This window comes from Oncorhynchus nerka, linkage group LG18 (assembly GCF_034236695.1).
Source record: "Oncorhynchus nerka isolate Pitt River linkage group LG18, Oner_Uvic_2.0, whole genome shotgun sequence".
Lineage (NCBI taxonomy): Eukaryota > Metazoa > Chordata > Actinopteri > Salmoniformes > Salmonidae > Oncorhynchus > Oncorhynchus nerka.
The window spans coordinates 5,129,119-5,154,775 of record NC_088413.1 but is presented as its reverse complement, the minus strand read 5'-3'; the positions used below and the strand labels follow the sequence as shown (position 1 = coordinate 5,154,775).

The following is a 25,657-nucleotide window of genomic DNA, read 5'->3' as shown; positions in this document are numbered from 1 at the left end:
CTTTCATCCCTCATCCTTCCATCCCTCCACCCTTCCATCCCTCATCCTTCCATCCCTCATCCTTCCATCCCTCATCCTTCCATCCCTCCACCCTTCCATCCTTCCATCCTTCCACCTTTCCATCCTTCCATCCCTCCATCCCTCCACCCTTCCATCCCTCATCCCTCCATCCTTCCATCCTTCCATCCTTCCATCCCTCCATCCCTCCATCCTTCCATCCCTCCATCCCCCCATCCTTCCATCCTTCCATCCCTCCATCCCTCCATCCCTCCACCCTTCCATCCCTCCATCCCTCCATCCCTCCACCCTTCCATCCCTCCATCCTTCCATCCTTCCACCTTACCATACAATCTAATAATTGTGTGTGTATGTGTAACCTGCGTCTGTGTGTGTGTGTGTGTGTGTGTGTGTGTGTGTGTGTAGTGTTTTGCGGTGCAGTCTCTGGGTTGGGTAGAGATGGCAGAAGAGGACCTGTCGCCAGGGAAGAGTAGCGTTGCCGTTAACAACTGTATCCGACAGCTATCCTACTGCAAGAGCAACATCAGAGATACGGTCGGCATCTGGGGAGAGGTGAGAGAGAGAGAGTGAGTGAGTGAGTGAGTGAGTGAGTGAGCAGGAGATAAGGATGGAAGGAAGAAAGAGGAGGAGATAAGGATGGAAGGAAGAAAGAGGAGGAGATAAGGATGGAAGGAAGAAAGAGGAGGAGATAAGGATGGAAGGAAGAAAGAGGAGGAGATAAGGATGGAAGGAAAAAAGAGGAGGAGATAAGGATGGAAGGAAGAAAGAGGAGGAGATAAGGATGGAGGAAGAAAGAGGAGGAGATAAGGATGGAGGAAGAAAGAGGAGGAGATAAGGATGGAGGAAGAAAGAGGAGGAGATAAGGATGGAGGAAGAAAGAGGAGGAGATAAGGATGGAGGAAGAAAGAGGAGGAGATAAGGAAGAAAGAGGAGGAGATAAGGATGGAAGGAAGAAAGAGGAGGAGATAAGGATGGAGGAAGAAAGAGGAGGAGATAAGGATGGAAGGAAGAAAGAGGAGGAGATAAGGATGGAGGAAGAAAGAGGAGGAGATAAGGATGGAAGGAAGAAAGAGGAGGAGATAAGGATGGAGGAAGAAGAGGAAAGATGGAAGGAGGAGATAAGGATGGAAGGAAGAAAGAGGAGGAGATAAGGATGGAGGAAGAAAGAGGAGGAGATAAGGATGGAGGAAGAAAGAGGAGGAGATAAGGATGGAAGGAAGAAAGAGGAGGAGATAAGGATGGAGGAAGAAAGAGGAGGAGATAAGGATGGAAGGAAGAAAGAGGAGGAGATAAGGAAGAAAGAGGAGGAGATAAGGATGGAAGGAAGAAAGAGGAGGAGATAAGGATGGAGGATGGAGGAAGAAAAGGAGGAGATAAGGATGGAAGGAAGAGGAGGAGATAGGATGGAAGAAGGAGGAGATAAGGAAGAAAGAGGAGGAGATAAGGATGGAAGGAAGAAAGAGGAGGAGATAAGGAAGAAAGAGGAGGAGATAAGGATGGAAGGAAGAAAGAGGAGGAGATAAGGAAGAAAGAGGAGGAGATAAGGATGGAAGGAAGAAAGAGGAGGAGATAAGGGAAGAGGAGGAGATAAGGAGGAGGAGAAAAGGATGGAAGGAAGAAAGAGGAGGAGATAAGGATGGAAGGAAGAAAGAGGAGGATATAAGAGAGGATAAGAGAGGGAGAGATGTGCTATATAGTAAAACATAAAGAAAAACCCTTGAATGAGTAGGTGTGTCTCTCAAACTTCTGACTGGTACTTTAATCTACGGCCATTCAGCCCAATATCAAGGATTAATGTGTGTGTGTGTGTGTGTGTGTGTGTGTGTGTGTGTGTGTGTGTGTGTGTGTGTGTGTGTGTGTGTGTGTGTGTGTGTGTGTGCGTGCAGGGTCAGGACATGTATCTGGTTCTGGTGAACAACATGTTGAACCTGGTTGATCCTACGGACCGTTGTCTTGGCAACGTGCTTCATTCTCAGCCAATAGCAAGCATTCGTGTCTGGGGGGTCGGCCGTGACAATGTCAGGTGAGTCACCATGACGACACACACACACACACACACACACACACACACACACACACACACACACACACACACACACACACACACACACACACAGTGAAAGGTCAGAATGATTGATTGGGAGAGGGGGATGACCGGAAAGAGGAGAAGAGGAGTGATTGATTGATGAAAGATTACCCAAGTAACCTTGGGACTAAACAGCTCCCTCTGCAACTGGATCCTGGACTTCCTGACGGGCCGCCCCCTCAACACGGAGGCCCCTCAGGGGTACGTGTTCAGTCCCCTCCTGTACTCCCTGTTCACTCATGACTGCACGACTCCAACACCATCACCGACAACGATGAGACGGCCTATAGGGAGACCTGGCCGTGTGATGCCAGGACAACAACCTCTCCCTCAATGTGATCAAGACAAAGGAGCTGATCACAGGAAAAGGCGGGCCGAACAGGCCCCCATTAACATCGACGGGGGGTATTGTGTGGTAGTAGATGTAATCCTTGTTCCCTAGCAGGAGGTCTTGCTGAGATTTTGTGTTTTTCTCTCCTCCTCCTCCTCTCCTCGTCTCCTCTCCTCCTCTCCTCATCTCCTCTACTCCTCTCATCGTCTCCTCTCCTCTCACCTCCTCTCCTCTATTCCTCTCCTCCTACTCCTCTGCTCATCTCCTCTCCTCCTCTCCTCCTCTCTTCCACCTCCTCTCCTCTCCTCTTCTCCTCTCCTCTCCTCTGCTCATCTCCTCTCCTCCTCTCCTCCTCTCTTCCACCTCCTCTCTCCTCTCCTCTTCTCCCTCATCTCCTTTCCCCACCTCTCTTTAACTCTCCTCTCCTCCTTGCTTCCCTGGACTCAGAGAGAGGTAAACATGTTCTTTTTCTTTTCCTTCTCCTCCTCTCCTTCATCTCCTCTCTCTCCTCTCCTCCCTCTCTCTCCTCTCCTCTCCTCTCTCTCCTCTCCTCTCCTCTCCTCTCCTCTCCTCTCCTCTCTCTCCTCTCCTCTCCTCCTATCCCATATCCTTCTCCTCTCCTCCTCTCCCTATCCTCTCTCTCCTCCTCTCCCTATCCTTCTCCTCTCCTCCTATCCCATATCCTTCTCCTCTCCTCCTCTCCCCTATCCTTCTCCTCTCTCTCCCCTATCCTTCTCCTCTCCTCCTATCCCATATCCTTCTCCTCTTCTCCTCTCTCCCTATCCTTCTCCTCTTCTCCTCTCTCCCTATCCTTCTCCTCTCCTCTCCCCTATCCTTCTCCTCCTATCCCATATCCTTCTCCTCCTCTCCTCCTCCTATCCCCTATCCTTCTCCTCTCCTCTCCCCTATCCTTCTCCTCTCCTCCTATCCCATATCCTTCTCCTCTTCTCCTCTCTCCCTATCCTTCTCCTCTTCTCCTCTCTCCCTATCCTTCTCCTCTCCTCTCCCCTATCCTTCTCCTCCTATCCCATATCCTTCTCCTCCTCTCCTCCTCCTATCCCCTATCCTTCTCCTCCTCTCCTTTCATCCCTCAATCCACCTCTCCTCTCCTCTCCTCTCCTCTGGTTATTGTTTAATTTCCTCAGCCTTACTGTCAAGGTGTTTACCAGTTGTTAACCCTCTCCTCCTCTGTTAACCCTCTCCTCTCCTCCTCTGTTAACCCTCTCCTCCTCTGTTAACCCTCTCCTCCTCTGTTAACCCTCTCCTCTCCTCCTCTGTTAACCCTCTCCTCTCCTCCTCTGTTAACCCTCTCCTCTCCTCCTCTGTTAACCCTCTCCTCCTCTGTTAACCCTCTCCTCTCCTCCTCTGTTAACCCTCTCCTCTCCTCCTCTGTTAACCCTCTCCTCTCCTCCTCTGTTAACCCTCCCTCTCCTCCTCTGTTAACCCTCTCTTCTCCTCCTCTGTTAACCCTCTCCTCTCCTCCTCTGTTAACCCTCTCCTCTCCTCCTCTGTTAACCCTCTCCTCTCCTCCTCTGTTAACCCTCTCCTCTCCTCCTCTGTTAACCCTCTCCTCTCCTCCTCTGTTAACCCTCTCCTCCTCTGTTAACCTCTCCTCTTCTCCTCTGTTAACCCTCTCCTCCTCTGTTAACCATCTCCTCTCCTCCTCTGTTAACCCTCTCCTCTCCTCCTCTGTTAACCCTCTCCTCTCCTCCTCTGTTAACCCTCTCCTCTCCTCCTCTGTTAACCCTCTCCTCTCCTCCTCTGTTAACCCTCTCCTCTCCTCCTCTGTTAACCCTCTCCTCCTCTGTTAACCCTCTCCTCTCCTCCTCTGTTAACCCTCTCCTCTCCTCCTCTGTTAACCCTCTCCTCTCCTCCTCTGTTAACCCTCTCCTCCTCTGTTAACCCTCTCCTCTCCTCCTCTGTTAACCCTCTCCTCTCCTCCTCTGTTAACCCTCTCCTCCTCTGTTAACCCTCTCCTCCTCTGTTAACCCTCTCCTCTCCTCCTCTGTTAACCCTCTCCTCTCCTCCTCTGTTAACCCTCTCCTCTCCTCCTCTGTTAACCCTCTCCTCTCCTCCTCTGTTAACCATCTCCTCTCCTCCTCTGTTAACCCTCTCCTCTCCTCCTCTGTTAACCCTCTCCTCTCCTCCTCTGTTAACCCTCTCCTCTCCTCCTCTGTTAACCCTCTCCTCTCCTCTGTTAACCCTCTCCTCTCCTCCTCTGTTAACCCTCTCCTCTCCTCCTCTGTTAACCCTCTCCTCTCCTCCTCTGTTAACCCTCTCCTCTCTCCTCCTCTGTTAACCCCCTCTCTCCTCTGTTAACCCTCTCTCCTCTCCTCCTCTGTTAACCCTCTCCTCTCCTCTGTTAACCCTCTCCTCTCTCCTCTGTTAACCCTCTCCTCTCCTCCTCTGTTAACCTCTCCTCTCCTCCTCTGTTAACCCTCTCCTCTCCTCCTCTGTTAACCCTCTCCTCTCCTCCTCTGTTAACCCTCTCCTCTCCTCTGTTAACCCTCTCCTCCTCTGTTAACCCTCTCCTCTCCTCTGTTAACCCTCTCCTCTCCTCCTCTGTTAACCCTCTCCTCTCCTCCTCTGTTAACCCTCTCCTCTCCTCCTCTGTTAACCCTCTCTCTCTCCTCCTCTGTTAACCCCTCTCTCTCCTCTGTTAACCCTCTCCTCTCCTCCTCTGTTAACCCTCTCCTCTCCTCCTCTGTTAACCCTCTCCTCTCCTCCTCTGTTAACCCTCTCCTCTCCTCCTCTGTTAACCCTCTCCTCTCCTCCTCTGTTAACCCTCTCCTCCTCTGTTAACCCTCTCCTCTCCTCCTCTGTTAACCCTCTCCTCCTCTGTTAACCCTCTCCTCCTCTGTTAACCCTCTCCTCTCCTCCTCTGTTAACCCTCTCCTCTCCTCCTCTGTTAACCCTCTCCTCCTCTGTTAACCCTCTCCTCTCCTCCTCTGTTAACCTCTCTCTCCTCCTCTGTTAACCCTCTCCTCTCCTCCTCTGTTAACCCTCTCCTCTCCTCCTCTGTTAACCTCTCTCCTCCTCTGTTAACCCTCTCCTCTCCTCCTCTGTTAACCCTCTCCTCTCCTCCTCTGTAACCCATCTCTCTCCTCCTCTGTTAACCCTCTCCTCCTCTGTTAACCCTCTCCTCTCCTCCTCTGTTAACCATCTCTTCCTCCTCTGTTAACCCTCTCCTCTCCTCTGTTAACCCTCTCCTCTCCTCCTCTGTTAACCCTCTCCTCTCCTCCTCTGTTAACCCTCTCCTCTCCTCCTCTGTTAACCATCTCCTCTCCTCCTCTGTTAACCCTCTCCTCTCCTCCTCTGCTAACCCTTTCCTCTCCTCCTCTGTTAACCCTCTCCTCTCCTCCTCTGTTAACCCTCTCCTCTCCTCCTCTGTTAACCCTCTCCTCTCCTCCTCTGTTAACCCTCTCCTCTCCTCCTCTGTTAACCCTCTCCTCTCCTCTCCTCTGTTAACCCTCTCCTCCTCTGTTAACCCTCTCCTCCTCTGTTAACCCTCTCCTCCTCTGTTAACCCTCTCCTCCTCTGTTAACCCTCTCCTCTCCTCCTCTGTTAACCCTCTCCTCTCCTCCTCTGTTAACCCTCTCCTCCTCTGTTAACCCTCTCCTCTCCTCCTCTGTTAACCCTCTCCTCTCCTCCTCTGTTAACCCTCTCCTCTCCTCCTCTGTTAACCCTCTCCTCTCCTCCTCTGTTAACCCTCTCCTCCTCTGTTAACCCTCTCCTCTCCTCCTCTGTTAACCCTCTCCTCTCCTCCTCTGTTAACCCTCTCCTCTCCTCCTCTGTTAACCCTCTCCACTCCTCCTCTGTTAACCCTCTCCTCCTCTGTTAACCCTCTCCTCTCCTCCTCTGTTAACCATCTCCTCTCCTCCTCTGTTAACCCTCTCCTCCTCTGTTAACCCTCTCCTCTCCTCCTCTGTTAACCCTCTCCTCTCCTCCTCTGTTAACCCTCTCCTCTCCTCTCCTCTGTTAACCCTCTCCTCCTCTGTTAACCCTCTCCTCCTCTGTTAACCCTCTCCTCCTCTGTTAACCCTCTCTCTCCTCTGTTAACCCTTCTCTCTCTCCTCCTCTGTTAACCCTCTCTCCTCTCCTCCTCTGTTAACCCTCTCCTCCTCTGTTAACCCTCTCCTCTCCTCCTCTGTTAACCCTCTCCTCTCCTCCTCTGTTAACCCTCTCTCTCCTCCTCTGTTAACCCTCTCCTCTCCTCCTCTGTTAACCCTCTCCTCTCCTCCTCTGTTAACCCTCTCCTCTCCTCCTCTGTTAACCCTCTCCTCCTCTGTTAACCCTCTCCTCCTCTGTTAACCCTCTCCTCTCCTCCTCTGTTAACCCTCTCCTCTCCTCCTCTGTTAACCCTCTCCTCCTCTGTTAACCCTCTCCTCTCCTCCTCTGTTAACCCTCTCCTCTCCTCCTCTGTTAACCCTCTCCTCTCCTCCTCTGTTAACCCTCTCCTCCTCTGTTAACCCTCTCCTCTCCTCCTCTGTTAACCCTCTCCTCCTCTGTTAACCCTCTCCTCCTCTGTTAACCCTTTCCCTCTCCTCCTCTGTTAACCCTCTCCTCCCCAGGGACTTTGCGTACGTAGCGAGGGATAAGGACACCAGGATTCTGAAGTGTCATGTGTTCCGTTGTGACACTCCAGCTAAAGCCATCGCTACCAGCCTCCACCTCATCTGCTCTAGGGTGAGTAACCTACACCCTACTCCCTGTACCCTACTCCCTGTACCCTACACCCTATACCCTGTACCATAAAGCCATCGCTACCAGCCTCCACCTCATCTGCTCTAGGGTGAGTAACCTACACCCTACTCCCTGTACCCTATACCCTGTACCCTATACTATACACCCTGAACCCTATACCCTACACCCTGTACCCTACACTCTGTACCCTATACCCTGTACCCTAAAGCCATCGCTACCAGCCTCCACCTCATCTGCTCTAGGGTGAGTAACCTACACCCTACTCCCTGTACCCTATACCCTGTACCCTATACTATACACCCTGAACCCTATACCCTACACCCTGTACCCTACACTCTGTACCCTATACCCTGTACCCTAAAGCCATCGCTACCAGCCTCCACCTCATCTGCTCTAGGGTGAGTAACCTACACCCTACTCCTGTACCCTATACCCTGTACCCTATACTATACACCCTGAACCCTATACCCTACACCCTGTACCCTACACTCTGTACCCTATACCCTGTACCCTAAAGCCATCGCTACCAGCCTCCACCTCATCTGCTTTAGGGTGAGTAACATACACCCTACACCCTGTACCCTACACTCTGTACCCTACTCCATATACCCTACATCTGTACCCTATACCCTACACTCTGTACCCTATACCCTACACTCTGTACCCTATACCATATACCCTACTCGCTGTACCCTACTCCCTATACCCTATTCCCTGTACCCTACTTCCTATACCCTACACTCTGTACCCTATACCCTATACCCTACTCCGTGTACCCTATACCATGTAACCTATACCCTACACCCTGTACACTACACCATATACCCTATACCCTACTCCCTATACCATATACCCTACTCCCTGTACCCTATACCCTACTCCCTGTACCCTATACCCTACCCCCTGTACCCTATACCCTATACCCTACACCGTGTACCCTACACCCTGTACCCTACTCCCGGTACCCTATACCCTATTCCCTATACCCTATAGCTTATACCCTATACTCTACACCCTGTACCCTATACCGTATACCCTACACCGTGTACCCTACATCCTGTACCCTATACCCTACACCGTGTACCCTACACCCTGTACCCTATACCCTACACACTGTACCCTACATCCTATACCATATACAATATACTCGACACCCTGTACACTAGACCCTATACCCTATACCCTACTCCCTATACCCTACTCCCTGTACCCTATACCCTACACCGTGTACCCTACACCCGGTACCCTATACCCTGTACCCTATACCCTACACCCTGTACCCTAAACCCTGTACCCTGCACACTATACCCTACACCTTATACCCTTGACCCTATACCCTACACCCTGTACCCTACACCCTGTACCCTATACCCTACACCCTGTACCCTACACCCTGTATCCTACACCTTATACCCTACACCCTGTACCCTACACACTGTACCCTACACCTTATACCCTTGACCCTATACCCTACACCCTACACCCTGTACCCTATACCCTACACCCTACACACTATACCCTACACACTATACCCTATACCCTACACCCTGTACCCTACACACTGTACCCTACACCTTATACCCTTGACTCTATACCCTATATCCTGTACCCTACACCCTGTACCCTACACCCTGTACCCTACACACTGTACCCTACACCTTATACCCTACACCCTGTACCCTACACCCTGTACCCTACACCCTGTACCCTACACCTTATAACCTGAACCCTATACCCTACACCCTGTACCCTACACCCTGTACCCTATACCCTACTCTCTGTGACCTATACCCTGTACCCTATACTCTACACCATGTACCCTATACCCTACACCCTGTACCCTATACCCTCACCCTGTACCCGATACCCTACACACTGTACCCTACACCCTATACCATATACAATACACCCTACACCCTGTACCCTATACCCTGTACCCTACACCCCATACCCTGTACCCTACACCCTATACCCCGTACCCTACACCCTGTACCATACACCCTACACCCTGTACCCTGTACCCTACACTCTGTACCCTACCCCCATACCCTATACCCTATACCCTACACCTCATACCCTATACCCTATACCCTACACCTCATACCATGTACCCTATACCCTGTACCCTATACCCTGTACCCTACACCCCATACCCTGCATCCTGTACCCTATATAATTTACCCTGTACCCTACACCATATATAATTTACCCTATACCCTATACCATATATAATTTACCCTGTACCCTACACCATATATAATTTACCCTGTAACCTATACCCTATACCATATATAATTTACCCTGTACCCTATAGCCTATATCATTTACCCTGTACCCTATACCATATATAATTTACCCTGTACCCTATACCCTATACCATATATAATTTACCCTGTATCCTATACCATATATAATTTACCCTGTACCCTATACCATATATAATTTACCCTGTACCCTATACCATATATAATTTACCCTGTACCCTATACCATATATAATTTACCATGTACCCTACACCCTATACCATATATAATTTACCCTGTACCCTACACCCGATACCATATATAATTTACCCTGTACCATGTACCCTACACCCTATACCATATATAATTTACCCTCTACCCTGTACCCTATACCATATATAATTTACCCTGTACCCTATACCATATATAATTTACCCTGTACCCTATACCCTATACCATATATAATTTACCATATACCCTACTCCCTTTACCATACACACTCTACCCTACACCCTCTACCCTACACCCTGTACCCTACACCCTGTACCCTACAACCTATAACCTATATCCTATACCCTACAACCTATAACCTATATCCTATACCCTAAACCCTATACCCTACAACCTATGACCTACACTCTATACCCTACAACCTATAGCCTACACTCTATACCCTACAACCTATAACCTATACCCTAAACCCTATACCCTACAACCTATGACCTACACTCTATACCATACAACCTATAGCCTACACTCTGTACCCTACAACCTATAACCTATACCCTATACCCTAAACCCTTTAACCTACAACCTATGACCTACACTCTATACCCTACAACCTATAGCCTACACTCTATACCCTACAACCTATAGCCGACACCCTATACCCTACAACCTATAACCTATATCCTATACCCTACAACCTATAACCTATATCCTATACCCTATACCCTATACCCTAAACCCTATACCCTACCACCTATACCCTAAACCCTATACCCTACAACCTATAGCCTACACTCTATACCCTACAACCTATAACCTATATCCTATAACCTACAACCTATATCCTATATCCTAAACTCTATACCCTACAACCTATAACCTACACTTTATACCCTACAACCTATAACCTATCTCATATACCCTAAACCCTACACCCTACAACCTATAGCCTACACTCTACCCTACAACCTATAACCTATATCCTATACCCTATACCCTACAACCTATATCATATACCCTAAACCCTATACCCTACAACCGATACCCTACACCCTGTACCCTACACCCTGTACCCTACAACCTATAGCCTATATCCTATACCCTAAACCCTTCAACCTATACCCTACACCCTGTACCCTACACCCTACAACCTATATCCTATACCCTATACCCTACAACCTATATCATATACCCTAAACCCTATACCCTACAACCGATACCCTACACCCTGTACCCTACACCCTGTACCCTACAACCTATAGCCTATATCCTATACCCTAAACCCTTCAACCTATACCCTACACCCTGTACCCTACACCCTACAACCTATATCCTATACCCTATACCCTAAACCCTATACCCTACACCCTATCCCCTCACCCTCTACCCTACACCCTGTACCCTACACCCTGTACCCTACACCCTACAACCTATAACCTACACTCTATACCCTACAACCTATAACCTATCTCATATACCCTAAACCCTATACCCTACAACCTATAGCCTACACTCTACCCTACAACCTATAACCTATATCCTATACCATATACCCTACAACCTATAGCCTACACTCTACCCTACAACCTATAACCTATATCCTATACCATATACCCTACAACCTATAGCCTACACTCTATACCCTTCAACCTATAGCCTACACCCTATACCCTAAACCTATACCCTAAACTTTATACCCTACAACCTATAGCCTATACCCTACACGCGATACCCTACACGCTATACCCTTTACCACACTATAAAACCTATAGCCTACAGCCTAGGACACACTCTACACCCTATACCCTATACCCTACACTCTAAAACCTATACCCTACACCCTACATCCTATACCCTACACTTCTTGCGGTCAATTTGCAGTCTACAAATGATTTGTAATTATGTTCCGGCTAGTCCCTGTCTAGTGTCCTAGTCCCTGTCTAGTGTCCCTGTCTAGTGTCCTAGTCCCTGTCCCTGTCTAGTGTCCTAGTCCCTGTCTAGTGTCCTAGTCCCTGTCTAGTGTCCCTGTCTAGTGTCCCTGTCTAGTGTCCCTGTCCAGTGTCCCTGTCTAGTGTCCTAGTCCCTGTCTAGTGTCCCTGTCTAGTGTCCCTGTCTAGTGTCCCTGTCTAGTGTCCTGGTCCCTGTCTAGTGTCCCTGTCTAGTGTCCTAGTCCCTGTCTAGTGTCCCGGTCTAGTGTCCTCGTCCCTGTCTAGTGTCCTAGTCCCTGTCTAGTGTCCTGGTCCCTGTCTAGTGTCCTAGTCCCTGTCTAGTGTCCTAGTCCCTGTCTAGTGTCCTAGTTCCTGTCTAGTGTCCTGGTCCCTGTCTAGTGTCCTAGTCCCTGTCTAGTGTCCTAGTCCCTGTCTAGTGTCCTAGTCCCTGTCTAGTGTCCTAGTTCCTGTCTAGTGTCCTGGTCCCTGTCTAGTGTCCTAGTCCCTGTCTAGTGTCCTAGTTCCTGTCTAGTGTCCCTGTCCCTGTCTAGTGTCCTAGTCCCTGTCTAGTGTCCTAGTCCCTGTCTAGTGTCCTAGTCCCTGTCTAGTGTCCTGGTCCCTGTCTAGTGTCCTGGTCCCTGTCTAGTGTCCTAGTCCCTGTCTAGTGTCCTAGTCCCTGTCTAGTGTCCTGGTCCCTGTCTAGTGTCCCTGTCTAGTGTCCCTGTCTAGTGTCCTAGTCCCTGTCTAGTGTCCTGGTCCCTGTCTAGTGTCCTAGTTCCTGTCTAGTGTCCTAGTCCCTGTCTAGTGTCCTAGTCCCTGTCTAGTGTCATAGTCCCTGTCTAGTGTCCTAGTCCCTGTCTAGTGTCCCTGTCTAGTGTCCTAGTCCCTGTCTAGTGTCCTAGTTCCTGTCTAGTGTCCCTGTCCCTGTCTAGTGTCCTAGTCCCTGTCTAGTGTCCTAGTCCCTGTCTAGTTTTCTGGTCCCTGTCTAGTGTCCTTGTCCCTGTCTAGTGTCCTAGTCCCTGTCTAGTGTCCCTGTCTAGTGTCCTAGTCCCTGTCTAGTGTCCTAGTTCCTGTCTAGTGTCCCTGTCCCTGTCTAGTGTCCCTGTCCCTGTCTAGTGTCCTAGTCCCTGTCTAGTGTCCTCGTCCCTGTCTAGTGTCCTGGTCCCTGTCTAATGTCCTAGTTCCTGTCTAGTGTCCTAGTTCCTGTCTAGTGTCCTAGTTCCTGTCTAGTGTCCTAGTCCCTGTCTAGTATCCTAGTCCTGCCTGTCTAGTGTCCTAGTCCCTGTCTAGTGTCCTAGTCCCTGTCTAATGTCCTAGTCCCTGTCCCTTTCTAGTGTCCTAGTCCCTGTCTAATGTCCTAGTCCCTGTCTAATGTCCTAGTCCCTGTCTAGTGTCCCTGTCTAGTGTCCTAGTCCCTGTCTAGTGTCCTAGTCCCTGTCCCTGTCTAGTGTCCTAGTCCCTGTCTAGTGTCCTAGTCCCTGTCTAGTGTCCTAGTTCCTGTCTAGTGTCCTGGTCCCTGTCTAGTGTCCTAGTCTCTGTCTAGTGTCCTAGTTCCTGTCTAGTGTCTTAGTCCCTGTCTAGTGTCCTAGTCCCTGTCCCTGTCTAGTGTCCTAGTCCCTGTCTAGTGTCCTAGTCTCTGTCTAGTGTCCTAGTTCCTGTCTAGTGTCTTAGTCCCTGTCTAGTGTCCTAGTCCCTGTCCCTGTCTAGTGTCCTAGTCCCTGTCTAGTGTCCTAGTCTCTGTCTAGTGTCCTAGTTCCTGTCTAGTGTCTTAGTCCCTGTCTAGTGTCCTAGTCCCTGTCCCTGTCTAGTGCCCTAGACCCTGTCTAGTGTCCTAGTCCCTGTCTAGTGTCCTAGTCCCTGTCTAGTGTCCTGGTCCCTGTCTAGTGTCAGAGCGAGAGGGGGATGGAGAGAGAGAGGGGGATGAGAGAGGGAGAGAGAGAAAGAGGGAGAGAGCAATGCAGAGGAGAGTAGCAAAACCTACGTTTATCCATCATTTATTGGTGTGTTGCAGAGAGGAATATATTTTAGAGAGAGAGGGAGAGGGAGAGAGAGAGAGAGAGAGGAGAGAGAGAGAGAGAGAGTGAGAGAGAGAGAGAGAGAGAGAGAGAGACGGAGAGAGAGAGACGAGAGGAGAGAGAGAGAGAGAGAGAGAGAGAGAGAGAGAGACGGAGAGACGGAGAGAGAGAGAGAGAGAGAGAGAGAGGAGAGACGAGAGATGGAGAGAGAGAGAGAGAGGGAGAGAGGGAGAGAGAGAGAGAGGGAGAGACTGAGAGAGAGAGAGGAGAGAGAGAGAGAGAGAGAGAGGGAGAGAGGAGAGGAGAGAGAGGAGGAGATGAGAGAGAGAGAGAGAGGGAGAGAGGGAGAGAGGGAGAGAGGGGAGAGAGAGAGAGAGAGAGAGAGAGAGAGAGAGAGGAGAGAGAGAGAGGAGAGACGGAGACGGAGAGAGAGAGAGAGGGAGAGAGAGAGAGAGACGAGAGATGGAGAGAGAGAGAGAGGGAGAGAGAGAGAGAGAGAGAGAGGACGGAGAGGGAGAGAGAGAGAGAGAGAGAGAGAGAGAGGAGAGAGACAGAGAGAGGAGAGAGAGACGGAGACGGACGAGAGAGACGGAGAGCGGAGAGGAGAGAGATAGAGGGAAAGAAAGAGAGAGGCTGACCTGGTTAGCTGTGTGTGCAGAGCAGAGTAGACTTAGAGGGGAGGGAGTGTCAATCCCCAGGTGACACTCTTTCAAGAGAGAAATTTTCTCTTGGGTTATTCTAACTAATTTACTCCTTTTCTCCTCCTCTCTGCTCCTCTCTTCTCCTCTCCCCTCCTCTCTGCTCCTCTAATCTCTTCTCTCTCTCCTCTCCTCCTTCTCTCTCTCCTCTCTTGCTCCTCTCCTCCTCTCCTCTCTCCCTCTTCTCTCTTCCTCTCCTCTCTCTCCTCCCTCTCTGCTCCTCTCCCCTCCTCTCTGCTCCTCTCTCCTCTCCCCTCCTCTCGTCTCCTCTCCTCTCCTCTCATTTGTAGATCATGTCGGAGCGTAAGCATGCTAAAGCGTTATCAGGGGCGTTGTCAGGGGCGTTGTCAGGGGGCGTGTCTCTACACGACAGAATGCAGTCAGGACTAGACCTCCCGCTACAAGGTACTCTACTGTAATCTACTCTACTGTAATCTACTCTGCTCTACTGTAATCTACTCTACTGTAATCTACTCTGCTCTACTGTAATCTACTCTGCTCTACTGTAATCTACTCTGCTCTACTGTAATCTACTCTACTCCTCTGTAATCTACTCTGCTCTACTGTAATCTACTCTGCTCTACTGTAATCTACTCTGCTCTACTGTAATCTACTCTACTCTACTGTAATCTACTCTGCTCTACTCTGCTCTACTGTAATCTACTCTACTGTAATCTACTCTGCTCTACTGTAATCTACTCTACTGTAATCTACTCTACTGTAATCTACTCTACTGTTATCTACTCTGCTCTACTGTAATCTACTCTACTGTTATCTACTCCTGTCTCTGTAATCTACTCTGCTCTACTGTAATCTACTCCCTCTAATCTACTCTCCCTCCTACTGTAATCTACTCTGCACTAACTCTACTGTAATCTACTCTGCTCTACTGTAATCTACTCTGCTCTACTGTAATCTACTCTGCTCTACTGTAATCTACTCTACTGTAATCTACTCCTACTCTACTGTTATCTACTCTGCTCTACTGTAATCTACTCTACTCTACTGTAATCGTTACACTACTCTACTGTAATCTACGTGTCTACTGTTATCTACTCTGCTCTACTGTAATCTACTCTACTGTTATCTACTCTGCTGTGCTCTACTCTGCTCTACTGTAATCTACTCTGCTCTACTGTAATCTACTCTACTGTAATCTACTCTACTGTAATCTACTCTGCTCTACTGTAATCTACTCTCTACTGTAATCTACTCTACTCTCTCTCTCTACTCTGCTCTGTCTCTACTCTACTATAATCTAGTCTACTGTTATCTACTCTGCTCTACTGTAATCTACTCTACTCTACTGTAATCTACACTACTCTACTGTAATCTACTCTACTGTAATCTACTCTACTCTACTTTTATCTACTCTGCTCTACTGTAATCTACTCTACTCTACTTTGCTCTGCTCTACTCTGCTCTACTGTAATCTACTCTGCTCTACTGTAATCTACTCTACTGTAATCTACTCTGCTCTACTGTAATCTACTCTACTGTAATCTACTCTACTCTGCTCTACTCTGCTCTACTCTACTCTGCTCTACTGTACTATACTCTACTATAATCTACTCTACTGTAATCTACTCTACTCTACTGTAATCTACTCTACTCTGCTCTACTGTAATCTACTCTACTGTAATCTACTCTACTCTACTGTAATCTACTCTACTCTGCTCTACTGTAATCTACTCTACTGTAATCTACTCTACTCTACTGTAATCTACTCTACTCTGCTCTACTGTAATCTACTCTACTCTGCTCTACTGTAATCTACTCTACTCTGCTCTACTCTGCTCTACTGTACTCTACTGTACTGTAATCTACTCTACTCTGCTCTACTGTACTCTGCTCTACTCTGCTCTACTGTACTCTACTCTGCTCTACTGTACTCTACTGCACTCTGCCCTACTGTACTGTAATCTACTCTACTGTATTGTACTGTAATCTACTCTACTCTGCTCTACTGTACTCTGCTCTACTCTACTCTACTGTAATCTACTCTACTCTGCTCTACTGTAATCTACTCTACTCTGCTCTACTCTGCTCTACTGTGCTCTACTGTACTCTGCCCTAATGTAATGTAATCTACTCTACTCTGCTCTACTCTGCTCTACTCTACTCTGCTCTACTGTACTGTAATCTACTCTACTCTGCTCTACTCTGCTCTACTGTACTCTGCTCTACTGTAATCTACTCTACTCTGCTCTACTCTACTCTACTGTAATCTACTCTACTCTGCTCTACTGTAATCTGCTCTACTCTGCTCTACTCTGCTCTACTGTACTCTACTGTACTGTAATCTACTCTACTCTGCTCTACTGTACTCTACTGTACTCTACTCTGCTCTACTCTGCTCTACTGTACTCTACTGTACTGTAATCTACTCTACTCTGCTCTACTGTACTCTACTGTACTGTAATCTACTCTACTCTGCTCTACTGTAATCGACTCTACTCTGCTCTACTGTACTCTACTGTACTGTAATCTACTCTACTCTGCTCTTCTCTGCTCTACTGTACTCTACTGTACTGTAATCTACTCTACTCTGCTCTACTGTACTCTACTGTACTCTACTGTACTGTAATCTACTCTACTCTGCTCTACTGTAATCTACTCTACTCTGCTTTATACTGTATCACATATACTGTACCACATATACTGTATCACATATACTGTATACTGTATCACATATACTGTATACTGTATCACATATACTGTACCACATATACTGTACCACATATACTGTATACTGTATCACATATACTGTATCACATATACTGTATCACATATACTGTACCACATATACTCTATCACATATACTGTATCACATATACTGTATCACATATACTGTATCACATATACTGTATACTGTATCACATATACTGTATCACATATACTGTATCACATATACTGCATCACATATACTGTGTCACATATACTGTACCACATATACTGTATCACATATACTGTATACTGTATCACATATACCGGATACTGTATCACATATACTGTATCACATATACTGTATCACATATACTGTATCACATATACTGTATACTGTATCACATATACTGTATCACATCTACTCTACTGTTATCTACTCTGCTCTACTGTAATCTACTCTACTCTACTGTAATCTACACTACTCTACTGTAATCTACTCTACTGTTATCTACTCTGCTCTACTGTAATCTACTCTACTGTTATCTACTCTGCTCTGCTCTACTCTGCTCTACTGTAATCTACTCTGCTCTACTGTAATCTACTCTACTGTAATCTACTCTACTGTAATCTACTCTGCTCTACTGTAATCTACTCTACTGTAATCTACTCTACTCTGCTCTACTCTACTCTGCTCTACTCTACTCTACTATAATCTACTCTACTGTTATCTACTCTGCTCTACTGTAATCTACTCTACTCTACTGTAATCTACACTACTCTACTGTAATCTACTCTACTGTAATCTACTCTACTCTACTTTTATCTACTCTGCTCTACTGTAATCTACTCTACTCTACTTTGCTCTGCTCTACTCTGCTCTACTGTAATCTACTCTGCTCTACTGTAATCTACTCTACTGTAATCTACTCTGCTCTACTGTAATCTACTCTACTGTAATCTACTCTACTCTGCTCTACTCTACTCTGCTCTACTCTACATTGCTCTACTGTACTATACTCTACTATAATCTACTCTACTGTAATCTACTCTACTCTGCTCTACTGTAATCTACTCTACTGTAATCTACTCTACTCTACTGTAATCTACTCTACTCTGCTCTACTGTAATCTACTGCTACTGTAATCTACTCTGCTCTACTGTAATCTGCTCTGCACTCTGCTCTACTGTAATCTACTCTACTCTGCTCTACTGTAATCTACTCTACTCTGCTCTACTCTGCTCTACTGTACTCTACTGTACTGTAATCTACTCTACTCTGCTCTACTGTACTCTGCTCTACTCTGCTCTACTGTACTCTACTCTGCTCTACTGTACTCTACTGCACTCTGCCCTACTGTACTGTAATCTACTCTACTGTATTGTACTGTAATCTACTCTACTCTGCTCTACTGTACTCTGCTCTACTCTACTCTACTGTAATCTACTCTACTCTGCTCTACTGTAATCTACTCTACTCTGCTCTACTCTGCTCTACTGTGCTCTACTGTTGCTCTGCCCTAATGTAATGTAATCTACTCTACTCTGCTCTACTCTGCTCTACTCACTCTGCTCTACTGTACTGTAATCTACTCTACTCTGCTCTACTCTGCTCAGACACTGTACTCTGCTCTACTGTAATCTACTCTACTCTGCTCTACTCTACTCTACTGTAATCTACTCTACTCTGCTCTACTGTAATCTACTCTACTCTGCTCTACTCTGCTCTACTCTGCTCTACTGTACTCTACTGTACTGTAATCTACTCTACTCTGCTCTACTGTACTCTACTGTACTCTACTCTGCTCTACTCTGCTCTACTGTACTCTACTGTACTGTAATCTACTCTACTCTGCTCTACTGTACTCTACTGTACTGTAATCTACTCTACTCTGCTCTACTGTAATCTACTCTACTCTGCTCTACTGTACTCTACTGAACTGTAATCTACTCTACTCTGCTCTACTCTGCTCTACTGTACTCTACTGTACTGTAATCTACTCTACTCTGCTCTACTGTACTCTACTGTACTCTACTGTACTGTAATCTACTCTACTCTGCTCTACTGTAATCTACTCTACTCTGCTTTATACTGTATCACATATACTGTACCACATATACTGTATCACATATACTGTATACTGTATCACATATACTGTATACTGTATCACATATACTGTACCACATATACTGTACCACATATACTGTATACTGTATCACATATACTGTATCACATATACTGTATCACATATACTGTACCACATATACTCTATCACATATACTGTATCACATATACTGTATCACATATACTGTATCACATATACTGTATACTGTATCACATATACTGTATCACATATACTGTATCACATATACTGCATCACATATACTGTGTCACATATACTGTACCACATATACTGTATCACATATACTGTATACTGTATCACATATACCGGATACTGTATCACATATACTGTATCACATATACTGTATCACATATACTGTATCACATATACTGTATCACATATACTGTATACTGTATCACATATACTGTATCACATATACTGTATACTGTATCACATATACTGTATCACATATACTGTATCACATATACTGTATCACATATACTGTATACTGTATCACATATACTGTATCACATATACTGTATACTGTATCACATATACTGTATCACATATACTGTATCACATATACTGTATACTGTACCACATATACTGTACCACATATACTGTATACTGTATCACATGTACTGTATCACATATACTGTATAATGTATCACATATACTGTATCACATATACTGTATACTGTATCACATATACCGGATACTGTATCACATATACTGTATCACATATACTGTATACTGTATCACATATACCGGATACTGTATCACATATACTGTATCACATATACTGTATACTGTATCACATATACTGTATAATGTATTACATTTACTGTCTCACATATACTGTATACTGTATCACATATACTGTATACTGTATCACATATACTGTATCACATATACTGTACCACATATACTGTATCACATATACTGTACCACATATACTGTATACTGTATCACATATACTGAATCACATATACTGTATACTGTATCACATATACTGTATCACATATACTGTATACTGTATCACATATACTGCATCACATATACTGTACCACATATACTGTATACTGTATCACATATACTGTATCACATATACTGTATACTGTATCACATATACTGTATCACATATACTGTATCACATATACTGTATACTGTATCACATATATCTTATATATACTGTATCACATATACTGTATCACATATACTGTATACTGTATCACATATACCGTATACTGTATCACATATACTGTATCACATATACTGTATACTGTATCACATATACTGTATCACATATACTGTATACTGTATCACATATACTGTATCACATATACCGTATACTGTATCACATATACTGTATACTGTATCACATATACTGTATACTGTATCACATATACTGTATCACATATACTCTATCACATATACTGTATACTGTATCACATATACTGTATCACATACACTGTATCACATATACTGTATACTGTATCACATATTCTGTATCACATATACTGTATACTGTATCACATATACTGTATACTATATCACATATACTGTATCACATATACTGTATCACATATACTGTATACTGTATCACATATACTGTATACTGTATCACATATACTGCATCACATATACTGTATACTGTATCACATATACTGTATAATGTATCACATATACTGCATCACATATACTGTATACTGTATCACATATACTGTATAATGTATCACATATACTGCATCACATATACTGTATACTGTATCACATATACTGTATCACATATACTGTATACTGTATCGCATATACTGTATAACATATACTGTATACTGTATCACATATACTGTATCACATATACTGTATCACATATACTGCATACTGTATCACATATACTGTATACTGTATCACATATACTGTATCACATATACTGTATACTGTATCACATATACTGTATCACATATACTGTATCACATATACTGTATACTGTATCACATATACTGTATACTGTATCACATATACTGTACCACATATACTGTATACTGTATCACATATACTGTATCACATATACTGTATACTGTATCACATATACTGTATCACATATACTGTACCACATATACTGTATACTGTATCACATTACATACCCATTCAGTCTATAATAGACCAACTCATATATAGATACTATATACCCATTCAGTCTATAATAGACCAACTCATATATAGATACTATATACCCATTCAGTCTATAACAGACCAACTCATATATAGATACTATATACCCATTCAGTCTATAATATAACAACTCATATATAGATACTATATACCCATTCAGTCTATAACAGACCAACTCATATATAGATACTATATTTACATTTACATTTTACATTTAAGTCATTTAGCAGACGCTCTTATCCAGAGCGACTTACAAATTGGTGCATTCACCTTATGACATCCAGTGGAACAGCCACTTTACAATAGTGCATCTAAATCTTTTAAGGGGGGGTGAGAGGGATTACTTTATCCTATCCTAGGTATTCCTTAAAGAGGTGGGGTTTCAGATGTCTCCGGAAGGTGGTGATTGACTCCGCTGTCCTGGCGTTGTGAGGGAGTTTGTTCCACCATTGGGGGGCCAGAGCAGCGAACAGTTTTGACTGGGCTGAGCGGGAACTGTACTTCCTCAGTGGTAGGGAGGCGAGCAGGCCAGAGGTGGATGAACGCAGTGCCCTTGTTTGGGTGTAGGGCCTGATCAGAGCCTGGAGGTACTGAGGTGCCGTTCCCCTCACAGCTCCGTAGGCAAGCACCATGGTCTTGTAGCGGATGCGAGCTTCAACTGGAAGCCAGTGGAGAGAGCGGAGGAGCGGGGTGACGTGAGAGAACTTGGGAAGGTTGAACACCAGACGGGCTGCGGCGTTCTGGATGAGTTGTAGGGGTTTAATGGCACAGGCAGGGAGCCCAGCCAACAGCGAGTTGCAGTAATCCAGACGGGAGATGACAAGTGCCTGGATTAGGACCTGCGCCGCTTCCTGTGTGAGGCAGGGTCGTACTCTGCGGATGTTGTAGAGCATGAACGTACAGGAACGGGCCACCGCCTTGATGTTATTTGAGAACGACAGGGTGTTGTCCAGGATCACGCCAAGGTTCTTAGCGCTCTGGGACGAGGACACAATGGAGTTGTCAACCGTGATGGCGAGATCATGGAACGGGCAGTCCTTCCCCGGGAGGAAGAGCAGCTCCGTCTTGCCGAGGTTCAGCTTGAGGTGGTGATCCGTCATCCACACTGATATGTCTGCCAGACATGCAGAGATGCGATTCGCCACCTGGTCATCAGAAGGGGGAAAGGAGAAGATTAATTGTGTGTCGTCTGCATAGCAATGATAGGAGAGACCATGTGAAGTTATGACAGAGCCAAGTGACTTGGTGTATAGCGAGAATAGGAGAGGGCCTAGAACAGAGCCCTGGGGGACACCAGTGGTGAGAGCACGTTGTGTGGAGACGGATTCTCGCCACGCCACCTGGTAGGAGCGACCTGTCAGGTAGGACGCAATCCAAGCGTGGGCCGCGCCGGAGATGCCCAACTCGGAGAGGGTGGAGAGGAGGATCTGATGGTTCACAGTATCGAAGGCAGCCGATAGGTCTAGAAGGATGAGAGCAGAGGGAGAGAGTTAGCTTTAGCAGTGCGGAGCGCCTCCGTGATACAGAGAAGAAGAGCAGTCTCAGTTGAATGACTAGTCTTGAAACCTGACTGATTTGGATCAAGAAGGTCATTCTGAGAGAGATAGCGGGAGAGCTGGCCAAGGACGGCACGTTCAAGAGTTTTGGAGAGAAAAGAAAGAAGGGATACTGGTCTGTAGTTGTTGACATCGGAGGGATCGAGTGTAGGTTTTTTCAGAAGGGGTGCAACTCTCGCTCTCTTGAAGACGGAAGGGACGTAGCCAGCGGTCAGGGATGAGTTGATGAGCGAGGTGAGGTAAGGGAGAAGGTCTCCGGAAATGGTCTGGAGAAGAGAGGAGGGGATAGGGTCAAGCGGGCAGGTTGTTGGGCGGCCGGCCGTCACAAGACGCGAGATTTCATCTGGAGAGAGAGGGGAGAAAGAGGTCAGAGCACAGTGTGAGCAGTGTGAGCAGAACCAGCGGTGTCGTTTGACTTAGCAAACGAGGATCGGATGTCGTCGATCTTCTTTTCAAAATGGTTGACGAAGTCATCTGCAGAGAGGAGGAGGAGGGGGGGGGGAGGAGGATTCAGGAGGGAGGAGAAGGTTGCAAAGAGCTTCCTAGGGTTAGAGGCAGATGCTTGGAATTTAGAGTGGTAGAAAGTGGCTTTAGCAGCAGAGAGAGAAGAGGAAAATGTAGAGAGGAGGGAGATAAAGGATGTCAGGTCCGCAGGGAGGCGAGTTTTCCTCCATTTCCGCTCGGCTGCCCGGAGCCCTGTTCTGTGAGCTCGCAATGAGTCGTCGAGCCACGGAGCGGGAGGGGAGGACCGAGCCGGCCTGGAGGATAGGGGACATAGAGAGTCAAAGGATGCAGAAAGGGAGGAGAGGAGGGTTGAGGAGGCAGAATCAGGAGATAGGTTGGAGAAGGTTTGAGCAGAGGGAAGAGATGATAGGATGGAAGAGGAGAGAGTAGCGGGGGAGAGAGAGCGAAGGTTGGGACGGCGCGATACCATCCGAGTAGGGGCAGTGTGGGAAGTGTTGGATGAGAGCGAGAGGAAAAGGATACAAGGTAGTGGTCGGAGACTTGGAGGGGAGTTGCAATGAGGTTAGTGGAAGAACAGCATCTAGTAAAGATGAGGTCGAGCGTATTTCCTGCCTTGTGAGTAGGGGGAAGGTGAGAGGGTGAGGTCAAAGAGGAGAGGAGTGGAAAGAAGGAGGCAGAGAGGAATGAGTCAAAGGTAGACGTGGGGAGGTTAAAGTCGCCCAGAACTGTGAGAGGTGAGCCGTCCTCAGGAAAGGAGCTTATCAAGGCATCAAGCTCATTGATGAACTCTCCGAGGGAACCTGGAGGGCGATAAATGATAAGGATGTTAAGCTTGAAAGGGCTGGTAACTGTGACAGAATGGAATTCAAAGGAGGCGATAGACAGATGGGTAAGGGGAGAAAGAGAGAATGACCACTTGGGAGAGATGAGGATGAGATGAGGCCACCACCCCGCTGACCAGAAGCTCTCGGGGTGTGCGAGAACACGTGGGCAGACGAAGAGAGAGCAGTAGGAGTAGCAGTGTTGTCTGTGGTGATCCATGTTTCCGTCAGTGCCAAGAAGTCGAGGGACTGGAGGGAGGCATAGGCTGAGATGAACTCTGCCTTGTTGGCCGCAGATCGGCAGTTCCAGAGGCTACCGGAGACCTGGAACTCCACGTGGGTCGTGCGCGCTGGGACCACCAGATTAGGGTGGCCGCGGCCACGCGGTGTGGAGCGTTTGTATGGTCTGTGCAGAGAGGAGAGAACAGGGATAGACAGACACATAGTTGACAGGCTACACAAGAGGCTACGCTAATGCAAAGGAGATTGGAATGACAAGTGGACTACACGTCTCGAGTGTTCAGAAAGTTAAACTACGTAGCAAGAATCTTATTGACTAAAATGATTAAAATGATACAGTACTGCTGAAGTAGGCTAGCTGGCAGAGGCTGCGTTGTTGACTATGTAGGCTAGCTGGCAGTGGCTGCGTTGTTGACACTACACTAATCAAGTCGTTCCGTTGAGTGTAATAGTTTCTACTGTGCTGCTATTCGGGGCTAGCAGGCTAGCTAGCAGTGTTGATTACGTTACGTTGCGTTAAAAGAACGACAATAGCTGGCTAGCTAACCTAGGAAATCGCTCTAGACTACACAATTATCTTTGATACAAAGACGGCTATGTAGCTAGCTGTGTAGCTAGCTACGATCAAACAAATCAGGCCGTTGTACTGTAATGAAATGAAATGAAAAATGTGATACTACCTGTGGAGCGAAGCGAAATGCGACCGGATTGTTGAGTGTGGAAGTTCTGTTCGGTAGACGTTGGCTAGCTGTTGGCTAGCTAGATGTGTCTCCTACGTTAAGGACGACAAATAGCTGGCTAGCTAACCTCGGTAAATTAAGATAATCACTCTAAAACTACACACTCTAAACTACACAATTATCTTGGATACGAAGACAGCAAAGACAACTATGTAGCTAGCTAACACTACACTAATCAAGTCGTTCAGTTGAGTGTAATAGTTGTGCTGCTAATCGGTAGACGGTGGACTAGCTAACGGTGGACGTTAGCTAGCTGGCTAGCTGCAGGGCAGTGTAGACTGCGTTAGGACGATTTAAATACGATAATTACGCAATTATCTATGATACAAAGACGGCTATGTAGCTAGCTAAGAAGAAATTGCTAAGATTAGACAAATCAAACCGTTGTACTATAATGAAATGTAATACTACCTGCGGACCGAGTGCAGATGCGACCGCTCGCTCCAACCCGGAAGTACATATACTGTATCACATATACCGTATACTGTTTCACATATACTGTATCACATATACTGTATCACATATACTGTATACTGTATCACATATACTGTATCACATATACTGTATACTGTATCACATATACCGTATACTGTATCACATATACTGTATCACATATACTGTA

The 25,657-nt window shown here is 46.4% G+C and overlaps 1 protein-coding gene across 1 annotated transcript in view; it reads left to right on the top strand.

Moving 5' to 3' along the window:
• Positions 1-25,657, top strand: part of LOC135561970 (amyloid beta precursor protein binding family B member 2-like) — a 117,829-nt gene that overhangs the window by 61,965 nt on the left and 30,207 nt on the right. The window contains exons 10-13 of the mRNA XM_065004500.1: positions 424-570; positions 1,905-2,041; positions 7,007-7,121; positions 14,542-14,666. Coding sequence (XP_064860572.1) covers positions 424-570; positions 1,905-2,041; positions 7,007-7,121; positions 14,542-14,666 — 524 coding nt within the window. The remainder of the gene's footprint in view (positions 1-423; positions 571-1,904; positions 2,042-7,006; positions 7,122-14,541; positions 14,667-25,657) is intronic.